The 25810-nt window shown below is 37.3% G+C and overlaps 1 protein-coding gene across 4 annotated transcripts in view; it reads left to right on the top strand.

Annotated features, from left to right (window-relative positions):
* LOC124614002 (glucose transporter type 1) overlaps positions 1-25810 on the top strand; it is a 499751-nt gene that overhangs the window by 195481 nt on the left and 278460 nt on the right. The window contains exons 3-4 of one of the 4 annotated variants that reach the window (XM_047142807.1): positions 9256-9586; positions 16625-16780. The exons of 2 other annotated variants lie outside the window; for them this stretch is intronic. In XM_047142807.1, coding sequence (XP_046998763.1) covers positions 9264-9586; positions 16625-16780 — 479 coding nt within the window. In that variant the 5' untranslated portion in view covers positions 9256-9263. The remainder of the gene's footprint in view (positions 1-9255; positions 9587-16624; positions 16781-25810) is intronic. One more of the 4 variants, XM_047142808.1, reaches the window with a different exon arrangement.

The raw sequence follows: 25810 nt of genomic DNA, 5'->3' as shown, positions 1-25810 counted from the left end.
GACTAATAGTTTCCAGGCTGCAGTGGATGAAAAAAATTGCATGTTATTAAAAATACTGTTTTAACAGTATAAAATTAATGTAGATTGCTAAATAAAATGGGTGAAGAACAAATATTAAATGTGACTTCTGAAATTTTCCCGGCGTATTTCTTCTTCTAATAATTTCCGGGTATGCAGCCGGATCCCGTCGACATTCTGCCACGATATTTCGGCCCAGGGACGTCCGGCCATCATCAGGTGAGTACACAACTACTGAAGAGCCCAGGTGCAGTCGCGGTATTTATGCCGAATCTCGCGCATGTGAAATGTACTGGCATCCTACAGCGCATGCGTCAGGTGTTGACATGCGCAGCATAGCCGAGTTGTACGTGCTGCCCTCGGTGGTGGAAATAAAGGTTCATCTAGTCATTGAGTATCGAATGACACTGTCGATTCCGCTGTGATTGTATAATTTTAATAACAGGATTCCAATTTCCTTTATTTCCACCACCGAGGGCAGCACGTACAACTCGGCTATGCTGCGCATGTCAACACCTGACGCATGCGCTGTAGGATGCCAGTACATTTCACATGCGCGAGATTCGGCATAAATACTGCGACTGCACCTGGGCTCTTCAGTAGTTGTGTACTCACCTGATGATGGCCGGACGTCTCTGGGCCGAAATATCGTGGCAGAATGTCGACGGGATCCGGCTGCATACCCGGAAATTATTAGAAGAACAAATATTAAATGTTTTTATCACATGCCGTCCAGTCACATTACTGTGACCTGCTGTCAAAAGCCTGAAAAACCCCTTTTTGCAGCACAAACCACTGCATGATGTGCATGAGCACAGTCAGTGAGGTTCTGGTAGATATCAGCAGAGATTTGGAGCCGTGTTGACTCCACTGCAGTGGTCAGCTGCACTAGGTTTCTCAGTTGAGGATCCATGGTGCGAACAGCCTGATCGAGGTTGTCTCACATATTTTTCATGAGTGGGTTTAAATCCAGAACATTCCATGGTCAGGGGAGTATGGTAAACTTGTACTGGTGCTCTTCAGACCACACACATGCACTGTGAATTGCGTGACACATTGCATTGTTCCGCTGGTAGTTCCCATCGTGCCGAGGATAAAACAAACTCCATGTGGGAGTGGGCATTGTCTTGAAGGATAGATGTGTACCTGTATTGATCCATTGTGCCATCTAGAATGACAGAAATGTTCTCCAGAGTATAACACTCCCTCCTCTGGCCCAGACCCTTCCGACAATTGTTGCAGGATGTCTGCTTTCAGACATTTTGTGCCTTGCATGCCAATGGCCATTTGTTCTATGGAGCATAAAATGTCATTCATCTGAAAAGGCCACCTTTTACCACTCAGTGGACATGCATTTGCAATATTAGTGTGCAAGTCTCAACCTTCGTCCCTGGTGAACAGCAGATGGCATAAGTGGATCAACCAGGTGTATGCTGCAGCAATGATCACTTAACGATCATTGAGGTAACACCGTTGGTAGCCCCTTGGTTCATTTGGGTGGTCAGTTTCTCAGCAGTTGCACTTCAGTCTGCTCGTACATATCTCCATAGCCACCGTTAACCTGTGTCATCTATGGCCTATGGTGCACCACAGTTGCTTCAGAGCAAGTTTTGGATAGTGCCATTTTGCCAAACATGGTGTACTTTAACCATGGCAGCAGTTTACAAATGCAGCCATTTCAGAAATGCTTCCACCCTTGCAGCAAAAGCCATGAATCATGCCCTTTTGGACATCAGATAAATCACTTTGTTTCTGTGTTATGACAATATCTGCTCTGTTTCAGACATCCCTCCAATACATTCTATATACCCTCCTCTGTGACCTGCCATCAGTGGGTGGTTATCACATGTTGACATTGAACATAGGTGGTGGTCGCATTAATGTGACTAGACTGCATATTGGTGCTGCAGAACTGTATTAAGAGATAATCTGTGCTGTGGGAATTTAATGGTGTGAAAAGCTAGGGGTTGAGGGTAGAAGGACAAGGGAAGGTAGTTTACTGGATTGTCATCTTGCAGTTTCCTCCTTCATAGGTCTGCAAAATGTAGAGTGAGCCAGCAGTTCCTCATTCTGTCTACTGCACTACATCAAAAAGAGCAACTGCAGGGTGTGGCAAAACGTTATACTGATCCTTTCGCAGCTTGACTTGAGAATAATTGGTGAAGCCGAGTGCAGACATGCCTAGGGGTTTCATTTTCTGCAAAGTGCTTGAACGCTACATGGATTACAAATATGAATTACTAATAGTACTAACACAAGAAATGCATATGGACAGACTTAGTGTAAATCTCTGCACACTGTACTTGATTGCCACAAGGAAAATTTATTCTTAGTCTTCGTGTATGGCAGCTGTAGCATTCTTCCAGGAAAGACAACTTTCCTCTCCATGAGTGTAGCTTGCTTTCCAGTTAACAGTCTGATTATACCTCCCCTGCATTTCCTGCCCAAGTCTCTCATGTGAGTAGACAAAATAATTTCATGGAGTTCTTGTCTGTCTAGAGGAGGTATTTTCACTTTATTGACTGAGTATTTATTTGCATTTGTTAAGAACTGTAATATAAAAAAGCTCGTTCGTTGACACAGTTCTCTCTGTCTCATTTGAAATTTAGATTTCTTCATGTAGAGTAACTGTACATAGATTACTGTAGGACTTTTCTGTATCGTGTCCCTCATTTGAGGTGATCCGTAACTCCATCGTACACAGCATAAGTGTTGCATACATTCAGCAGTGCCTCTGGAGCCGCAGCTTTCTTTGTTGAACCATGTGGACTCAATGAGTTGCTTGCTATTGTGAGCCCAGATCTCACTTACTATGTATGCTCACGTTGCATAAGTGTTAAATTCTTCACACTGTCATGCTCTTACAGTTTCCGTGTTTGTCCCTGACCATGCATACGGACATTCTGCTCACTAGTGAGGTTGCACCCCATGTTTTTTACACATGCCACACACAGTGTTACTCCACGCTCATCCTGAGTGTTTTTTGTGGACACTACCATCTTCTTATGTGAGATACAACAGAAATATATCCTAATTTCTTCCTTTCACTGTGCTCATATTACGACTGAATGATGATATGCAGTAATGACTAGTATTCACTATCCCAGTCAAATGTAACCCTAATCACAATTTTCAGAGACTCATTGCCATGAATTTATATACTTCACTATATTTGTTATCATTTTGTCAACTATACACCTCAGTTTTCGAATAATTTCGTATAAATGATGTGAAGATTGTGTTTGTGATTTTGTATTCAAAATTGTGATGACTTCAAACTAGTGGCCACAAAGGAAATATCATCTTGTGATCCCATAACCAGTTTTTTATTGAAACAATTGTATTCGATTGCTATCATATAAATTTACATATATAACCTTCAGGCCTCCTTACAGTGTATTCTCTACTAAGAGAATATTTATAGAAAAAAAACTTAATATTGCATTTTAAATATAAACAGCATAAAATTTGTGGGCAGCATTAATGAAGGTAAGAGTGCAGAGAGAGAAAAAATGAGTCTCATGATATATTCGTAGTTATTGGACTTTAGTCATACCAATAAATGGTTAGTTAAGTACCAGGCAACTACACTTAAGTACACAGTGACTGAAGAATGTGATGTTATTGATTTTTAAATAGCTGATCATATAGAACTAAGACCTAAAATAGAGAATGCAATTCCAGTATTGCAGAAAGACTAGAGAAAAACATAATTCAGACTGAGGCTAACATCAGGTAGATGATAACCCAGTTAAAAGTATTGGATTGCTGTGGTACACTTAATAATGATAAAGTAATATTGATGATCCTTGGTAATTTTCTTCATTTGGGCATTCGGCTGTGGTTTAAGGCCCATTAACAAAAGAAAAGGCCAGGGATTCAAAATGTGAGCCCTGAAAGCCTCCATCATATAATGGAATGTTTTTTTCCTTTCTTAGTTGGCAACAGACTCATATCACACGCATCCAGTGCCACCAAAAGGTATACTAATATTACACACCTTACCAAAAATGGTACACTCGACAACTAAAGAAGCATGGTTATTATTAATTATTCTTACTGATAAATACCATAAAATTTGATCAAGGAATGTACATAACTTTCAGGAAATTCTAGCTGAAATGTGAGATTGAAGTTGCTAAGTACAAAGTAAAAAGTAAACATATTTTAAATGCCAAAAATAATTGTGCCACAGTCTGAAACGTTAATGAAGGAGAAATGATCATTTCTAGTAAAGAAAGTTGTCTAGTAGCCACGAAAATTTTGTACACTGTTAGTTTCACTTGTATCTTGAATGTGGAAACTCTGCTTGTTCTTGTACAACAGAGATGATGTGTGAAAGATTGTTAAAAAATCACTGTAAATGATGATTATGAATTTATAAACAAACTTACATCAACAAAAATAATAAATTTCTTAAAGTATAATATAATTGAATAGATAAAAAATCTATTCACCAAGTGGGGCAAGAGAAAACGTACATAAAAGCTAAGGAATTGCGCAAGCTTTTGAAGCCAGTGGCTCCTTCTAGAAGAAGAGTTGAAGGGAAGTGAGAGGAATGAAAGAAATGGACTAGTAAGATTTAGGGAAATGGGGAGAGCTGCAGAAAAGTCACACAGAACCCTGTGTCGAGCAGTAGGCTAGAAGTAGAGATTGGAAATATTCAAGATAATAAGAGGAGTTCGTTGATGTTCTATTTTTGGACCTTCCATGTACACTATGTGATCAAATGTATCCAGACACCCTTAAAAAACATGTTTTTCATATTAGGTGCATGGTGCTGTCACCTACAGTTGAAGAGGATAATAATGTGCAATAGGCAGACATCTATCCAGACCATCACACTGGAATTCCAAACTGCATCAGGATCCACTGCAAGTACTATGACAGTTCAGCGGGAAGTGAGAGAACCTCGAATTCACAGTCGAGCAGCTGCTCATAAGCCACACATCATGCCAGTAAATGCAAAATGATGTTTTGCTTGGTGTAAGAAGCATAAACATTGGACTACTGAACAGTGGAAAAACATTATGTCAAGTGATGAATCACGGTACACAATGTGGCGTTCCGATGGTAGAATGTGGGTACGGCGAATACCCGGTGAACGTCATCTGCCAGCTTGTGTAGTGCCAACAGTAAAATCCGGAGGTGGGGGTGTTACAGTGTGGTCATGTCTTTTTCATTGGGGGTTGGGGCTTGCACCCCATGATGTTTTGCATGACACTATCACAGCACAGGCCTACACTGGTGTTTTAAGCACCTTCTTACTTCCCACTGTTGAAGAGCAATTCGGGCATGGGGATCGAATCTTTAAACACGATCGACCACCTGTTCAAAATGCACGGCCTGTGGCAGAGTGGTTACACGACAATGACATCCCTGTAGTGGACTGGCCTGCACAAAGTGCTGACCTCAATCCTATAGAACAACTTTGGGATGTTTTGGAACGCTGACTTCGTGTGAGGCCTCACTGACCGACATCAATACCTCTCCTCAGTGCAGCACTCCGCGAAGAATGGGCTGCCATTCCCCAAGAAACCTTCCAGCACCTGATTGAACATATGGCTGCGAGAGTGGAAGCTGTCATCAAGGCTAAAGGTGGGCCAACACCATATTGAATCCCAGAATTACTGATCATGGAGGGTGCCATGAACTTCTAAGTCATTTTCTGCAAGGTATCCGGATACTTTTGATCACATAGTGTATATTGGTTATATTAACAATTTTTCCATGTCGTGTGACATGTATTACAAACTGTTGACAAAATGCAAGCAATTGCACAAAAGAATATATAAGGTGGTGCAGGTCAAACAGTGGCTCTAATAGCCCTAAGTGTCAAACCAATTAGTTGTGCATTAATAAAAAGAAAATAGGAGAATTTGTATTTGATCTCAGGATACTCAAAACAAAAGATAAAATAGGAAAATTTCTGGGACTTATAAGTGACAAAACATTTTCTGTGTAGTAAATATACTTATTTACTTCATTTTCAAAATTATAAACAATATGGGCAAATAGATATTTTTTTACGATGAGATGAGCTGCACAAGTAAATAATAATCCCACTTGGAAAATTAGATTTCTGCAAGACTCTCTCTGGTTCCTAGTAAGTACAAGTATGGAAATAAACAATTTTTCAGGAAACCATCCCATGCATCACATTAAGCACCATCAAAAGAACACAGGCTCATGATACATGACATTTCATGTCTTTGTGAGTGTGTGTTTTCCTTTGTTGACCTCCTTTTTTATGTTCTCCCTAACCCAGAGTTGCGAAATCTGGTAGACTTGCAGGCCATTGTGTATTTGCCGAATGGCTGCTTCAGTGCCCTCCCAATGTTCTGTTATTAAAATCTGTTATCACTGTGTGGAATGGGCAGGACATCCATCGCATTAGTACCACATCAATTGCTTTATGTTCAATAACTGTGGATTGTGTCTGTTTGCAACTGTAGCTACTTATGGCTATTTAAGTCCTACAAACAAAACAGGGGCTACTGATGCAGTTCCTGGAAAGCCAAAACCATGCACTAATATACCATGGCCATTGTTTGTCCACTTCTCTCAGCTGCTTTGGGTTTTCAGCTGACCAGTATTGCATATTACAAAGGTTTATTTGCTTACAGTTTGCAAAAAAAATGCTTTATCCGCAATCGGTATCTTGTATCTTGCTAGAAATGCTGCATTACTTTGCAGTTGTTGCAGACAACATTCAGAGAGCTGAAACTGATTTGGAGAGTCATTGCCATGATATTCTTTATGGAATGAAATGCAGAAAGGGTGAAATGTTTTAGAATATAGAATTAACAGAATACTCTTTTTAGCTGATCGTACTGGCATATTAAAGTTGCCTCATAGTGTCACATGGATTGTTAAAATGTCAGTTGTGTTTCTCCTATCAGTTGCTATTCTTTTTTGCTGTCATGTTTTGTTGTTGAGACTTCCCCATTCTTGAAATTATTTATGCTGTTTGCAAAGACAGTTATAAGGTCTTGGCACCATCAGGATACCTTTCAGTATACAACCACACCACTGCATCAACAATTTGGTGACATTTGTCATTATTCAAAACAATAACCACTTCTTCAACCATTGTATACTTTGCAATAGCCTGAATTGTACACTTCATATGATATGTCAGACTTTGGTGGAACCTCTTCTCCTGATTGCAGGACAGTAGTGTGTGTGCGGCTGTTATGTTGTTACTATTGGATTAAGTTTCACCTGTTATGTCACTGAAGTCCCATTTGAATTTTTCAGTCACGGAAAAAAGTATGTGGTTGCATTAGGAAAAAAAGGTGTTTGTCATAACCCAGCTGCTAAAAACATTAAAAAAAACTGCTACCATCATCTACTGTGACTTAGTGACTGACAAACCTTGGTATATTTACTTGTTTTGGATCTATTTGGGATAGCCTGTCTTAATTGTATCTCGCATTGTTCACGTTTAGGGTTTATTATGAGTTTCGGCATAAAATGCTATAATTTGCTTGTCTTACAAATTCACTATATATATCACACCATCACGTAGACAGTGTCACAGAACTTACATTGCTGACCAGGATGCTGTGCACAGTGATGCTGTCTGTAGTGATGCTGTTGTATAGAAGAAAGCTGTAACATTTGAGAACTTGATGCCAGAACTAATAGTTGACTTTCTTCATAAATGAAACCAATCTGTCGCACACAAATAGGTGTAAAGAACGATTACTTTTGTGTTACATTACCATTGATCAGTGAGTGGGAAATACCACAACAGATATATATATCTATGAGTGTGAGTGTGCAACTGTGCCTGTTTGAAGTGGAGCAACCACGTACAATTAGTTGTACGTAAGGTGGATTCCAGACTGTGATTCATTGGAAGAATTGTAAAAATATTTTATTCACCCATGAAGGAGGTAAATAACAAAATGATGTATGGTAGATTCTTGAGAACACTTAGTACATGACAGTAATAGAGGGAACATAGAAGATCCATAGAAGACCTGTGGGCTTTGTATGGAACTCTTCTAGTGAGCTCATGTCAAAAGAAATGCTCATAAAAATCAATTGTCCCTCAGACAGTGGTTATGATTAATGCTGTGATGATGTAGCCACTCTTTAACTTAATTTTGTTTGTTAGTACAGTGCTTAATGTGCAAACACCATTGATGAGTGTATGGATTTTAGTTGACACAGGGTACTAGCTAAGACCTGTTGGTGTGACATTCCCTGTCTGTCTTATGACCAAACACCCATTTTTCATATTAGATGTCTTTAGCTGTAAAGATTTGACTTTCTGGTGCAGTATTGCCTTTGTGAATTCCAGTGAATTATTACTAAATCATGCCCAAATAAGACCCCCCCCCCCCCCCCCCCCCCCCCCCCCGCCCACGCCACTCACACACACGCAAGACCAGTTATCTACAATTTATGCCTTGTTATTTCTTTGTAATGAAACTTGTGATTGTGTTTTAGTGAAGTAATGTGCACATCAGTTGAAAAGGAAAAAATCTTTTAGCACCACTCTTTATCTACCATTTATACAGTCACTTCCGTATGATGAGGAAATGTTTGTGGCTTCATTTGTTTATTCTTCCTAAGATTCATATCTTGTATCAATGTTAATGTGAAACTGTACAGTACATTTTGGATGTAGCTTTTTTCTTTTTTAGAAATAAACCACAAGTGTTTTATACATTTTTTGAGGACTGGTTCGCTGCTGCAACTCATGTTCATAAAATGTAACAAACTGAAGAAGAAATGTTCCAGCATTGTCACAGAATTCGTTTCTAGTACTGAGCTCAGAAACAGTGACTTGAAAGAAGTATATGACATGAATTAAATTTCCATTCTTTTTTAATCAAAACTGAGGATTTGTAATGTGAATTGTTTGTTATATTCTATCACCAAATTCTGAAAATATTTAGCTGAAATTAATTGTTACCGTAGCTATCTTACTTGAAACGAATTCTGACACGACAGAAGTCTGATGGCTTCCCCCTTCTAACATTTTAATACAGGTTACTCCTGCAAGTATAACGTTACACATTTTCAGTGTTCTTTTAATACATTTCCTTTTTTGTGTCTGTAATGCACCTTTTTCCTCCCACTAAGCAGAGGACCGAACCGGCACAGCCACAGCGGCAACTGACAATTTACTTTGACATACATATCGCAGCCTTTAAAATATGTTGTCGGGTTTTCTCCCTTCCCTACCTCAACCCTTGTCCCAATTTGTCAACAAAATCCCAGGCAGGAGGATGGGTGAGACGAGACCAGGGCTTAAATCGATGAGAAAATCTGTGGTCCAGCAAGGAGCAAGAGGAGCAGGAGCAGGAGCAGGAGGAGGCATTTCGGGGGCATACAAGGAAGTAGCTCAAGTGCACGAGCATGCACACAGTCACGCCCACGGCCATCCGGCGCTCTTCTCGGCCGTCCCCACGCTCGAGTTGACTGCCCGGCACGTGCACCCCCACCCGGTCCCCGCCCCGGCCCCGCCGCCGGCCCGCAGGAAGGTTAGTGATGAGACGAAGGAAGAGGTACAAGAAGAAGACGAAGCCACCCTCAGGGAGTTGCTTATGAGGTATGTTACCTCGTAGCTCAGGTGGGCATCCCTGCCCCTCTATAATGCTTGCTCTTTTTGCGCATGCCCTGCCTCCCGCCCCTGCTCCTTTTGAATACAGTACAGCTCTTAACCACTTTGCCATCAGCACAAGTAGGCTTCATCTCAGTATATGCTCTGCTGCCGGCACTGCTACTTGTAGTGATACTACAGAGTTCCTATTCTTCAAGAAAGTGACAAAAGCGAAAGAGTCCTTAGTTCTTTCTATTTAGATTGCTTAGTGAGTTTATTTAGGTCTAATGTATATAACTTTCGGAAATAGATTTCAGTTGTCTATCAACTTTTACCTCAATGAACTTAAAATTTTGAAACTTAGCATGAGCTGTTCAGTAGCCCCCTCCATACGAGATAGTGAATGATTGCTTTATTTTACATATTTTGTGTGATGTTCCACTTTATAACTGTAGCAGTTAAATGAACTGACACAGAAATCAGGCAACTTCAACTGAATACTGTATTTTTGTTTTGCTCAATTTGCATTGCTGACTTACCATTCTGTTGCATGGATATAAAGTCTTTTGAGAATTCTCATTACATAATGTGAAGGTTTATAGGAACACACAAAACAGACATGTGATCAGTTCTTACCTCCTGCTTAAAATGCTAATTATATTTGCAACTATGTCAGGAATAAGAATTACAAATTTGCCAGTGTTTGAGATTTATTTAGAACACAAGAATAAATTTGCATAAATGAGACATACATTATCACTTGGGGCTTAAAATTTTGTAATAAATTTAAAACATGAGAACTTTGAAAAACAAAAGGGCAGTGAATTTGATGAGTAATATGGAATTTAAATTTAGCCTGTATCACAGTTTCAGTATCAATACTCGTCTGTGTTTGATAGTGTAATCTTCTATTAAATGTTATATAATTGTATTATGGCATGGATTACTCACTGGTAGTTAGTGGAACACGAAAACCTAAAACTAATGAGACAGAGAAAATTAGACCCTTTTGTGAAATTTCTCTCATGATCGATAAAACGTGCAGTATTATTGCTTCCAGTCTCACACAAACATTTGAAGAACATAAAACTATTATGATCAAGTATTATTTCCTTTAAGGCTCCAGACCTTACCATTCCCGGTTAGCTCCACAGGTTTTTTTTAAAGCTTAAGTTCTGTTCAGTTCAGGGTGTCAGTGCTACAGGAGTAATATTTCTATAATATGAACAATTCTGTCTCATTTTCAATTACCATAAGATCAACAGACAATATTTAATTTTTATAACTGACACTCACTCTCACAATTTTTTCAATTCTGCGTCTCCCATAAGATTAGTATTGTTTAGCTATACTGCTTGTGTGTCATATTTCTTACAGTGAGTTGCCGTATACTTACATGATTTATACAGCTACCTGGTTTTATATGACAACTACTGCTTAATGATAATAATGATAATGATAGTAATAATAATAATAATAATAATAATAATAATAATAATAATAATAATAATAATAAACCCCGTGGAGGCCCGGGAAAAGAATAGGCCTCCGTATGTTCTGCCAGTCATAAAGGCGACGAAACAACAAACCACTAATAGGGCTAACCCCCCTTTTAGTGTGATTAGTTGGTTCAGGTCAGAACTAAAGAAACCTCGGACAAGCGCCGTCGTGGGCGGGGACGACGTTTGAACCCTATGCCTGCCCACAATGGTAACGACACTGCTAGCCAACTGGAAAAAGATTTAAATTCAAATAGAGGTGTTTTGCAGGATATGCTTCCTGCAACCACCCTAGAAGGAAAACAAAGACGGAGGATGAGATGGTCAGATGAAGTTAATCGACACCTCATGTTCTGTTATTACCAAGCAACAAATCTAGGAACCAACACAACTGGATACGGATCACAAGTATACACAACATTTATTATCAGATACCCAGAATTAAAAATTTGTAACAGAACAACGACTAGCTGATCAGATCCGTGTAATAATCAAAAATAACAGGCTACCCCAGTCAGAATTAGAAAACATCAAACAAGTAGTACAACAAATACTGGAACAAAATAATGTGCAATCAGAAGAAGAAGAAAATACAGTAATGGACTCAAACATCCCAGAGCAAACAAACAAAGAACAACACGCACCAATTAAACAATCAGAGGAAAACGAAATCTTAAGACAGCCACCAGAACAAGCACAAATAGAACACGAAGTGACACACATCTTAGATATAGAAGAAAAATTTCAGCTGCCATATATACAATACAAAGACACAAATACAGACATTAGACCATTCTTGCATAGACCGCCAAATAACCTACAAGTCGAAACAACAATAAAAACTATCAACACAATCATACACAACAAAATAAATGAAAACACAACTACGGAAGAGTTACAACTACTGGTTTATATAGGAGCACTCACTACACTAAATATACACACTAGGCAGAGATCAGAACCAACCAACACACAGAAGAAACCCACAAAACCAGCATGGCAACACAGGCTACAGATCAGAATAGAAAAACTGAGAAGAGACATCGGACAGCTAACACAATTTATAAGAAATGAAATGTCAGAAAAACAAACGAAAAAGGTTAGGTAAAATCTCACAATAAGAAGCGATAGAGCAATTAGATGAAAAGAAGCAGAAATTACGAGCATTGGCCAAACGACTTAGGAGATACAAAAAAAAAAAATGAAAATAGAAGGAAACAAAACCAAACATTCAACACAAACCAAAAGAAATTTTACCAGACAGTAGATAACACACACACATTAAAATAGACAATTCACCAAACGTAACAGACATTGAACACTTCTGGAGCAACATATGATCAAACCCGGTACAACATAACAGGCATGCACGGTGGATACAAGCAGAAACAGATACATACAAGATGATACCACAAGTGGCTGAAGTGATAATTTTGCAACATGAAGTCACCCAAGCAATTAATTCTACTCACAATTGGAAAGCCCCTGGAAAAGATAAAATAGCAAATTTCTGGCTAAAGTAGTTCACCTCAACACATTCACATCTAACTAAATTATTTAACAGTTACATTGCAGACCCATACACATTCCCTGATACACTTACAAATGGAATAACTTATCTGAAACCTAAAGATCAAGCAGACACAGCAAACCCAGCTAAATATCGCCCCATAACCTGCCTACCAACAATATACAAAATATTAACTTCAGTCATTACACAGAAATTAATGACACATACAACACAGAACAAAATTATAAATGAAGAACAAAAAGACTGTTGCAAAGGAGCGCGAGGATGTAAAGAGCAACTGATAATAGGTGCAGAGGTGACATATCAAGCTAAAACTAAACAAAGGTCGCTACACTACGCATACATTGATTACCAAAAAGCTTTTGATAGTGTACCCCACTCATGGTTACTACAAATATTGGAAGTATACAAAGTAGATCCTAAATTGATACAGTTCCTAAACATAGTAATGAAAAATTGGAAAACCACACTTAATTTCCCAACAAATTCAAGTAATATCACATCACAGCCAATACAGATTAAGTGTGGAATATACCAAGGAGACTCATTAAGTCCTTTCTGGTTCTGCCTTGCTCTGAACCTACTATCCAACATGCTAAATAATACAAATTATGGATACAATATTACTGGAACATACCCACACAAAATAACACATTTGCTATACATGGATGATCTAAAACTACTGGCAGCAACAAATCAACAGCTCAACCAATTACTAAAGATAACAGAAGTATTCAGCAATGATATAAATATGGCTTTTGGAACAGACAAATGTAAGAAAAATAGCATAGTCAAGGGAAAACACACTAAACAGGAAGATTACATATTGGATAACCACAGCGACTGCATAGAAGCGATGGAAAAAACAGATGCCTATAAATATCTAGGATACAGATAAAAAATAGGAATAGATAATACAGATATTAAAGAAGAACTAAAAGAAAAATATAGACAAAGACTAACAAAAATACTGAAAACATAATTGACAGCAAGAAACAAGACTAAAGCTATAAATACTTATGCTATACCAATACTGACCTACTCATTTGGAGTAGTGAAATGGAGTAACATAGACCTAGAAGCACTCAATACACTTACACTATCACAATGCCACAAATATAGAATACATCACATACATTCAGCAACTGAAAGATTCACATTAAGCAGAAAGGAAGGAGGAAGGGGGTTTATCGACATAAAAAACCTACATTATGGACAGGTAGACAATTTAAGAAAATTCTTTCTAGAACAAGCAGAAACTAGCAAAGTACACAAAGCAATCACTCATATAAATACATTGGCTACACCACTGCAATTTCATAACCAATTCTACAACCCTTTAGATCACATAACATCAACAGATACGAAGAAAGTAAATTGGAAAAAGAAAACACTACATGGCAAGCACCCTTATCATCTAACACAGCCACACATCGATCAAGACGCATCCAACGCATGGCTAAGAAAAGGCAATATATACAGTGAGATGGAAGGATTCATGATTGCAATACAGGATCAAACAATAAACATTAGATATTACAGCAAGCATATTATTAAAGATCCCAATACTACAACAGATAAATGCAGACTTTGCAAACAACAAATAGAAACAGTAGATCACATCACAAGCGGGTGTACAATACTAGCAAATACAGAATACCCCAGAAGACATGACAATGTAGCAAAAATAATACATCAACAGCTTGTCTTACAACATAAACTTATAAAACAACACGTTCCCACATACAAGTATGCACTACAAAATGTACTGGAGAATGATGAATACAAATTATACTGGAACAGAACCATTATAACAGATAAAACAACACCACATAACAAACCTGACATCATACTCACCAATAAAAAGAAGAAATTAACACAACTAATCGAAATATCCATACCCAATACAACAAATGTACAAAAGAAAACAGGAGAAAAAATTGAAAAATACATCCAACTGGCTGAGAAAGTCAAGGACATGTGGCATCAGGATAAAGTTGACATTATACCAATTATACTATCAACTACAGGAGTCATACCACACAATATCCACCAGTACATCAATGCAATACAGCTACATCCAAACTTATATATACAACTACAGAACTCCGTAATTATTGATACATATTCAATTACCCGAAAGTTCCTAAATGCAATATAACGTATACCGTACAGTTAAAAGGAAGTCACGCTTGATCAAGGTCCACGTCACTTTCCATTTTTGACCAGACATAACGTCTGAGAAAAGAAAGAAATAATAATAATAATCTTTTTTCACATTAATAGTGGTTTTCTATATCTGCTATGTTGCTTGGATTAGGAAGTCCATGCCATAACGGTACACAGTAAAATAAGAATCATTATTATCAGTGGGAATCCAGATATGGTAACAGAAAATATTCACCACAGACTTTTGCATTGTTTATTTTTAATCAGGGAGTTGGAGTTGGTTAGATAATGATTTTTGCTGATCTAGTAATCAGTTTTCTCATTTACCACAGGGAAGGGACCTAAATACAATGCTAAAATTTAATTATGGGTTATGTTAGGAGAGGGTTACATACTGTAGGAACATAAAACTTAGCATCCACTGTCATTTTACCTGGAACCTCTGAACTCCAGCCGAGTGATTGAACTCTGAATAGATTTAAGTAAATGACTGGTGGAAATTGAAAATGGAGATACATTGCATGAAATAATTGGAAAATAATGTGCTTGAAAGATAAAAATTCTTTGGCAAATAAGACACAGTGCAGTGAAGTGCTAACTTTACATCACATATTAAGACTTACATTGTTTAAAATATCATGGAGAAATCAATAACAAGAGAGAATAATTTGTAATTTAGACTGGAGTATAATGTTTCAATTACTTATCATGCAAAAACTAAAAATCTATGTTTCTAGTTTAAACCACATCATGGAAATCAGTGTTATGAGGATATGGTGAAAGAGTATGTAAACTGTTGACCAATAAAATGAGTATTAATAAGATATCAAGAAACATGATAATTTTCAAACAGTAAAGAATCAAATCCATTTAACCTTGAGGAAACTGTAATAGGGAAGGAAACTAAACTTGGGTGGCATATGAACATTTCTTTACATAAATTATCTCAGGGTTAGTCTACATGTTACAAAAGTTACTGTGTTGTGGTTTCCAATAGCCATTATTTTGGTTGTCTGTGATATTTCATGCAATTCAATTTACTACAAAAACCTGTGGACACTAGAGACAGAGTTAATAACCCAAAACTACCACCTGGAGTCTCTCTCTCTCCTCTCTCCTCTCTCTCTCTCCTCTCTCTCTCTCCTCTCTCTCTCTCCTCTCTCTCTCTCCTCTCTCCTCTCTCTCTCTCTCTCTCCTCTCTCTCTCTCTCTCTCTCTCTCCTCTCTCTCTCTCTCTCCTCTCTCTCTCTCTCTCTCTCCTCTCTCTCTCTCTCTCCTCTCTCTCCCTCCTCTCTCTCCCTCCTCTCTCTCTCCCCTCTCTCTCTCCCCTCTCTCTCTTTTCTTCTGTTTCTACTATTCTGTGTCTACCATTCCCCTAACTGGAAAGAGTATGTAATACGGGATGCAGTAAATATGCTAATGAAGGAAGACAGAAAACGTTATTAGTGATGCGTATAATGGGATGAGTAACAACCATGAAATCAAAACATATGATTCCTATAATAAATGAAGATTTGTCAATATATTTTTGAGTAATATGTCATTATCTTAATGGATAGTGACAGATGTTATGCAGTTACATTGTAAGATGGTATCTTTATGTGAGTAACTTAAAAAAAAAAAAAACCTTGTTAATTAAGATTGAAGTAACTTTGATGCTGGGTTGAGGGTGGATGCAGAGCTGGGAAAACCTGAATGATGTGTATAATGTAATAACAGTAAACATTTTAAAAAAGGCCTTAATAACACACATTTTTTTGTCTTAAATCCTGACAGTATTTTTACCTATAACACAAAACTATCATTGTCGTGGGAACTTTTGGTGATTATGTTGCTGATGTTTTGCCAGGTACCTCCTGGCATTTTCAGTGGAATGGGAATCCTGTGCTGTGAGTGGTCTATCAAGCACTGCACCTGTAGGTTCTTTCTTAAAAAGATGTGACGATGCTCCCTATTCTGCGCCCTCCAGCATGATGGCTACGTATAGGATTTTCCAGGATTTAAGGTATGACATATCCCATATATCTGGGAATGTGATAGATAACATGGATCATCTGATGATAGTAGATAGTTTTTAGTGAGGGTCTGGCTGAAGAAACTGCCAAAAACAAAAGTTACTGTAATGCTCTTTTGTTTGAGGTGTTAGTACTATCAGTATCACAGTTTCCTACAGATAATGTCACAGTCAAGTAGTTAGAAGCATGTTATACCTATGTCATATACCAGTTGAGGATAGGATGGCCTTCACTGCCAGTACTTCAAAGTACCTGAGACATGTTGTACACTACTCAGATTGTTACAATACAGTTTCTTACTAATTCAGATGGAGCCATCTTTGGCATATAAAAAGTAATGGCATTAATCAAATAGACAATAGAATGACGGTGTAGAAAATACCCATTTAATATGAAGAAGACAACTGCTGTAAGATTGTACAAGAGTAGTTCCATGAAATGTTTGTGTAACTGATGACAGGAGAGATACAACAGTGGCAGGCACGAGAACTGTCAGTCAGTCTCCCTACTTTTCCATGATCTTGTCGGTTTCCTTCATTCGCTAGTCAGCAGAGTACCAAATGATACAGGCAGTTATCTGTGACTAATTTCATCAATTTGGTTAAAATTTATTGTCAGAGGAATTTGGTGAACCAAAAACATTTTCAGGCATAACATCTGATCTGGGAAATGGTCTTGAAAACTGTTATAGTAGTAGCACAAGAGGAGAATAAATTATTCATAAAGGAGGACAAGCAATTACTAAGGCTAAGATATGTCCAATACAATAATTTTAGATTTACAAATGAAGGATATCTTTTGTTGGGCTAGGTTTGAAATATTCTTGAAATGATTGCTCTGTATGCCTTCTAGAAACCACATACTACACATAAAATTAAATGAAGACAGAGTTGATGGTTTTGCATGTTGACTTCTGTGTGAGCTCCAATTTTTTTTTCTGCGAAGTTCCTCTGCCTTAATGAGTATTGTGTGACCATCTGTTCAATAATAAATGTCTCCTTACATTGAAGTAATGATGTAATAACTTTTAGTATAATAGAATTTATAATTATATAAAATTGTCTGAGTCTTCAGATCATTCAAAAATAATAGCCATATTCACCAGAATTGTTGGAGGATAATGTGAATAGCAACACAAAAGCGCTGATTCTGAATTTTGAACTTTTGGAACATAGGCACCTATCTCAAGGAAAAAAAGAAAAAATTAAAATAAGGTGATGAAGATGGGGAAAAAGGTAATCATTAGAAACAGATTTTTGAGTTATGAAAGCATTAGTGTACAGGAAGTAAATTAATTTTTTTGGTATTAATTAAAGAAATCTTGGGTGGTTCCCAGTGACAGAATTATTACCATTTTGCTGTTATTGCACCACTAACAGTTTGCTTGACTGTAGGTATTAATCTGCAAAGGAAAAATGATATTTCTAAGTATGTGGGCTCTTTGTTCCCAGCAACATTAGCGTATAAAAGTATCTTCTCATTAAGTTCTTTTTATGAACTATTATCACAGTTCATGCAAAAACATTGTTGTTGAAGCCATTTCATTGTTTTAATGCTCAAAATTGCCAGGAAATTTTTATTTCTTTACTTTCATAATTTTAAGAAATTCTTTGACAGTGGATATTAAAAATGGAATGAGGGATGGATAGGAAGTCTGTATACAATTTTGAATTTCACACTATATCTTGATGAAATCACTATGATAGTCTTTCCTTGTAGGAAATAGATCTTAAATTCAAATTAGTCAAATTAGAACGCTTCTGTACTATAGTATAAGTATAAACATCTTCTGAAGGAAAGATTTCTTTACATGAAATTCGGTCCATCTGCACTTCATGATTTGTACACTACTAAATGTTTATATGCTAGTGAAATACAAATGATCTTCATTTAGATTTTTTATGACTTCTTTCTGGAGAGGGACCACTAAAGGGATGAAACTGGTGAAATGTGTCAAGCTGTTAGTGAGTATTCAGTTTTCTAAACAAATAAAATGACATACAAAAAATTCGCAATTTTTGTTCTACCAAGCATGCCAGTAAGGTCATATACTTGCGTGACCATTGCGGAGATTTGCTTAAATCTCCAAGAAATGGATCAAAATATTTTCCATCATAATCAGAAGCATAGTTGTATTATCTAGCTGGTGCATGCTTTAAGCTGGTTAATTACTAATGCAACTCTGGGTATATTCTAATCAAGGTGCAGTCTTTTTAAAAAGTAAACAAACCTTGTTCTATTGGAACAGAACTCAAAGAGTGCAGTGAAGGAAATGTATCACTTGAGATTCTGCATCTTCCCTCCTGTATCTCTCACTCAACAGAACACCTATTGTTTGGGCAATTAGGATTTAGACTAATATGTAAATAATGCCCAGAATGTCACAAATTCATCCAATAGAGCCATAAGGTTGTGCACATACAGAGATGCCATTGGTGTCTGTAGAGTCTCTTGTTTGTTCAGCCAGCACATTAGTCTGAAATAATGACTCGCTGGAAGGCAATATACCGAGGAATCCATTGCAGCCAGTAAGGTCTATTGTCTAGTGTACTATATTGTGCAAAGAATATATGTTGACAATCTGTGGCATAGCACACACATGCAGATTGTGCAGTAAGTTCTTGGCACATCGGTACCAGAACTGCTGTATATTGCCATAACTCAAACTGAAACTTAAAGACGAGACATATGTAGCGTTGCACAGATTTCTCTTTTGGTGGTCTGTAGTTGGAATTACGAATTATGTGGGACTTGTATCACTGTAGCGACTGCATATCCGTATGATCTGTAATATATCACTACAATAGACCATTCTCATGAAGGTCAATTGTTCACCTTCAATTCAAATTACCTAACTTGACCATGTGACACTGTTTCTTGTTACTTTTACTGCTAACATACAGTAATAAGCAATAATCACTGTAGTCCAGAAGTAGTTTCGAAAATACTCTTGACATAGCCATGCAAAATGAAATGATTCAAATTATTTATGTCCTACATCCCACTTTTGAGGCTAACTAAACTTCAGATCATGTGATCAAATTTATACTGTGGAGTAGCGCTATTTTCATCAGTGCTAATTAGTATCATCTATCTTCTATTTTCACTACTTACTACAGAACTCCTCAAAGATTTTTCTGCATAGCCTGTTATGCTGATAAGTTTTTCATGTTCATTTTTGACTTTCCTGTTATGTGGTATCCTCTACTTGCCATTTGGTATCCATTAGCTCCTCATTGGTTTCTTAACATCAGGAATCCAGCAGATGGACCCAGCACCTGTCTTTTTTCCTTACCCATTTTTTTCTGTAAATAAATATGACGTATACATTTCTCTGGTGAAACAAAAATGAATTGTCACATATGCTTTTCTTTGTGCACATTCAATTGCTTTTAGTTGCCATAAGTATAGAAAAATGCAAAAAGTTCAGTAATATATTTGCTAATTAGTACTATCTTCCTTTCTGATGGATTGATTGAGCAATTTACATTTGGGACTGTTAAATTCCTTTCTGTAGGAAGGATGTGCTGTGATGTAAGACAAGTCAAAGAGTAAAATCTTACATAAAAAAAGAGAGAGGAAAAAAGTAAACATGATAAATATTCCATATGAGTATTCATTATTATTTATGGTGAAGTCGTTTGAATAGTGTGTCTTGCTTATTGGCGCATATGATACATCAAACAATATGCACACTGGGCACACAATATAACATACATAGCACACAATGTTGTGATATTATTTATGAGGTGTGATCAAAGACCACAGAAATTTTTGTTTTTATTAAAGAATCTTTATGTATTCATTAGCATCAACAACTTGGTCCTCTTCAAAGTAATCCACCTCATATATAATACATTTGTGTCGGCGCTTTTTCCTTGGAAAAACTTCTGGAACACAGTTTCAGTTTGTGTTCAGCAATTTTGTTTTCGTCTCATCATTGGTGACTAAATGACGTCCTTTCATGATTATCTTTAGCCTCGGGAATAGAAAGAAGCCACAGGGGCCATATCTGGCGAATACAGTGGCTGAGTAGCAAAGCAATTTGTTTTTTTCCCAAAAAATCACCAACAAGCATTGAGGTGTGAACAGGAGCATTATCATGATGCAATTTCTACAAGGGGTTTCACCACAGTTCAGATTGCTTCAGGCAAATGGCACATAATTTCCAGGTTTATTGGCTGTATGACCATAAGACTGGAACTTGATATGTGATCCCATTGTAATCAAAGAAAATAATGAGGAGAACCTTCATTTGTGATCTAACTTGTCAAATTTGTTTCAGTCTTGGTTCTTCGGGCAGTTTCCATTTGGTTGATAAGCCTTGGTTTCAATTTCATAACTGTGTACCCATGTTTCGTCACCTGTTATGAGCTTCGTTAGAAGTTCTGGATCATTGTTGACTTAGTTAAGGAAAATGTGAGCGATTTCTATGCAACATTGTTTTTGGTTGAAATTCAACAATATCAGAACAAACTTTGATGCTATGCATTTCATGCGCCCCTTTTCCACCCCCCCCCCCCCCCCCCCCAAAAAAAAGGAAGAAAAAGAAAAATCATCAGCAATCTCTCAGACGGTGATTCAGCAGTTTTCCAGAACCATATTCATTACTACTTCCACATTATTGTCATTAATCTGTGTGCTAGCGTGTCCAGGATAGTCATTGCCTTCCTCTTCTTGACCCTCTTTGAAATGTTTGTACCACACATAAACTCTTGTCTTACTCATAGTACATTTGCCAAAAGCTGCAGTCAACATTTAGAATGTGGTGCTGTTCTTTATTCCATTTTTCAAGCAAAATTTAATGCAAATTCTTTGATCTATCTTCTTTGAAAGTAAAAATTGACTGAGATCTTGAAAACATGTATAACCTTCTTTATGGCCAACAATAAACTGAATATTCAAAACTGCTGAAAATACAAACATACATCAGGAACATGTGTACTGACCAAATAATAAAAATAAATTGGAAACTGGCTGTATAGCACTCACAAAATTAAAAAATTCCTACCCACAGGATACCTTTTAAGTTCATATAGCCCGTTGTACTCTACCCTCTCAAATATGTTTGAAAGAACTAGTGCCAGAGAGAAAGGCCAGTAGTTACATAGGGTGAAGCAGAACTCCACTAACAAGTTTTTTAAGGTGGTAGTATGAACCAAAACAAGAAAAAAGAAGTCTAGTAAACATGGACTCTAAAATGCATACCTTAAGACCTAAGAGCTTTGTTTCAGTAGAAGACATATTTCACAGTAGCAAAGATGAATAACTGCAGATAGTTCTTAAGGTCTGCACTTCACAGCCTATGCTTGCTAAATGCTTTTTTCTTGTTTTGGTCCAAACTACCACTTCTCAAAATATGGAAAGCAGAGGGCTTTCAGTAAGATGTCTCAGAGTAGTGAAGATGAAAAAGTACTCTTAATGTACAGTATGCAATTTAGAGCCTGGTTTACTAGACATTTTTTCCTTGTTTTGGGCCTTACAGCTACCTTTGAAAGCTATTTGGTGGAGTTCCGGTTCAATCTGTACATTACATGTCCCGCACCACATTTGTTTGTTGACATCACTGTAGCAAGTTTTAATCTATAAGGAAATGCCCCCTTTCTCGTAGACTAATAAATTAATAACACACTACGTTGCTTACAAAGTCACCAAATAATTTTAGTGCCTTGTTTGATGGTCCATTGTACCCAGAAGAGCTGATGCTTTTTAGGGAACTTATGATTTTTATAACTTCATTAGGTGTTGTGGATTTGAAGTAAAGTGAAGTGCAGTCATCATCATCGGTGTGTGTTAAGACGACGATTATGGCTTCTGAGGAAGGCAGTGTGTTTTGTGTTCCAACATTTTCAAATACTGAGCGAACAAATTTATTAAATTCTGAGGCTGCCCTGTACAGGTTATTCTGATCTGTTGCACTTCCCATTAACTGGGCTGCCCCTGCTTGTTCTAATTTTTTTGTCCATGATTGTTTTTGATTTTATGATTTTCCATACACTTTTTGTTTTATTGTTTGATCTGTTGGTTTGTTCAGCATAGTGCATGTTGATTTTAAATATCCCTTATAGTGTATGTTTACTGTTTTGTTTGTGCTATCCCTCTGTTGTAGGTAAGGTTTCCTTTTCTGTCACACGATATGCTGATTCCTACAGTTATCCAGTCTTTCTGATACTTGCTTTTGAAATAATTTTAATTTGTCTTTTTGGGAAGCTGGCATCGAATTGTTTGAGAGTAGATTTAAAAATGAATTAAATTTCGTATCCATTGGGTACATTCATTATTCAAAATTTTAACATGCCTAACTAGAGTTCATTAACTGTTGCCCTGTTCTCGAGTTTGAGGATTGCCATTTGACACTCATGGACTGGTAGTACGTTTACTAAAGCCTGTATTTTTATGAAAGTTATCATATGTGGGCTCCACAAAAATATTGTCATTAGCAATTTTGCTGAAGTCATCTACACTTGTTGAAAATGAGATCATTGGGTGTAAGTTAAAGCAAGACATCAATGTTTCTAATTATATATGACTGCTATCATTACATACAATTAGTCAATGTTAAAATCTTCACAAAAGTGATGTTGCTGTTATGCTTGTAAATTTGCATAAGAGCTGTTTCCTAGCTGAGCAAGGAACTTCGGGAAATCTTCTTGTGGTGCCCTGTAGATTGTTCTGATTACAGTGGACTACTTCTCTAGTTCTAGTTTAGTTGCACAGCATTAAAAATGTTGTTAAATGTGGCTCTGATTTTTATCTAGAGTCTATGACCCAAGAGTGTTGTTAATAAAAATTACTATCCCTCCTTGTTCTAAGTTGTTTCTACAACAACTAGATCTAATTTGCAACTTCATCTGCTCAATTTCTGCAGCTCCTAGATGATGCTCTGTTAAACAGAGTACATAAATATTTGCTTCCTTTGTTGCATCTTGAAGTGGAAGCAGCAGCTCTTCATTTTTGTTTAACAGGCTTATTATGTTCTGATGGAGTATTTTTAAACAGTGATGATTTCATGTTATTATCAACTAGATCTACTTTCACATCGTGTTTTCCATTTTCTTTTATCCTAAAATAGAAGTATGGTGAATGTTAGAGGTTACTGGGATTGGGTGGATGCTGGATTAGATACAATCTAATGCTATCGGTGATGGCCTTTATAACAGGCTTTTCCCCCTGATGTATTTAAATGCAAGCCACGACATATGTGATGACGACGACTTAGTGACATTGCATCATTCATTTCCATGTGTGACCAGCTTGGCTGCCAGACCAGTCTGCTAAGCTTCTCATGAAAACGTTTCACAGAATGTTTCATCCATGGTGTATCAAAATAGTGGAAGAGCAAAACCATCTTAACTTTGGTGTTGATACTGATTATAGACACTGATGAGCCAAAACATTACGAGCACCTGCTTGATAGATTTTTTTTGTCTCTGTCTTTGTCTCGAAATAAATCACTGATGCTGCTTAACATGGATCTGACAGTTTTTTGGTGAGTTTGTGGAGATATGTGGCATTAGATATCCATACACAGGTCATATAATTTGCATAAATATTGGGCCACTGATTTGTGTGGACGATGCTGGCACCTGATAGTGACCCAGATGTGTTTCATAGGATTTACAACAGGTGAATTTGGTCCTAGAGATGTCAACATTAGTTCACCATAATGTTGGTCAGATCACAGTAGCACAAGTAGCACAGTTCTGGCTTCGAGAAACAAATTATACTCCTGAAAGATGAAATTCCTGTAGAATAATACTGCTCCTACCAGCCTGTCTCTGTGGCGAGCTGCATGTTTTGAACGACTGCTCACCTGGATGACAGCATTTGTGGAGACAATCGCTGACCTAGTGTAGCAAAAGCGTGATTCACCCAAATAGCTGATGTATTTCCATTGATCAATGGTCAAATCCAGATGGTTCTGTGCCCACTGCAATCATAAATGACAATGTCATTGGATCAGCATGTGAACACATAGAGGTTGTCTGCTGCGGAGCTCCATATTCAGCAAAATATGATGAACGGTGTGCTCCGAAACCTTAATGCGTGCACCAGCATTGTGCTATTTCAACAGCGATGACACCCATCACAATCCATCCTACTTTACAGAATGGACAAGCCTCCAAACCCTGCATTCTGTAAACAGTTGTGGACATCTAACCATTTAGCACCCAGTAATATTTTCACTGTCCTCCTACCCCTTGCCATAGAGACTAAAGACAGTAGCACCTGAACATTTGACCAGCTTCACCATTTTCAAGATACTCATTCACAGGCTTTGTGTAATAATAGTCTGTCCTTTTTGCAAAGTTATTTATCTCAATGTATTTCCCCATTTGTAGCCCATATCTTCGCTAGGGTGATCGCCCGTTTGTGTCTGCTGTGCTTACATGTTTTTCATAGTGCATTGTGTACCCGCAACATCACTGTGTGGTATCCAACCTCGTGGTGGGCTATGGTCACAATGTTTTGGCTTATCAGTGTATCATTGTAGTTACAATGCAATTAATTTCCTACTCTGCTCCAGTAAATGCTGACTGATATACTACTATCATCTGCCAAGCTGTTCTGCAACCAAAGCAAACACGATAGTGTGAACAAAAAAAAAGTTGTTCAATATGCAATGATGGTTCTCTGTCTGTAGAGCTGAAAAATGTGATTGTGACGTGGAACCACTGTACCCAACTACTTCCTTAATTTTCCACATACTTGATGTTGTCTGATGGAACCTATTCTGAAATTACAGATGTTTCTTAACAAACTGATGTAGATGGATTTTATTGCTTGAAATCATTTAAAGCTCAGACAAAACTGGTAATTCATGCTGCTGGTTATTGCAATTTTAGTTTTTGATGTACGGATGGCAACTCATAGTACTGTCATTTTTGAAACTATTCTGGTTTCTTCCCCATGTTATACAGTTTGATTATGGTAAAAAATCTTGTCTGCTGATGAGAAGAATAATGAAACTAGAGTTTTTTTCTTAATTATTATATTAATTCAGAAACTGGCTGTCAGCA

The sequence above is a fragment of the Schistocerca americana genome, chromosome 4 (assembly GCF_021461395.2).
Source record: "Schistocerca americana isolate TAMUIC-IGC-003095 chromosome 4, iqSchAmer2.1, whole genome shotgun sequence".
Lineage (NCBI taxonomy): Eukaryota > Metazoa > Arthropoda > Insecta > Orthoptera > Acrididae > Schistocerca > Schistocerca americana.
Note: the sequence above shows the minus strand (reverse complement) of the source record. Positions and strands in the feature narration are given on the sequence as shown.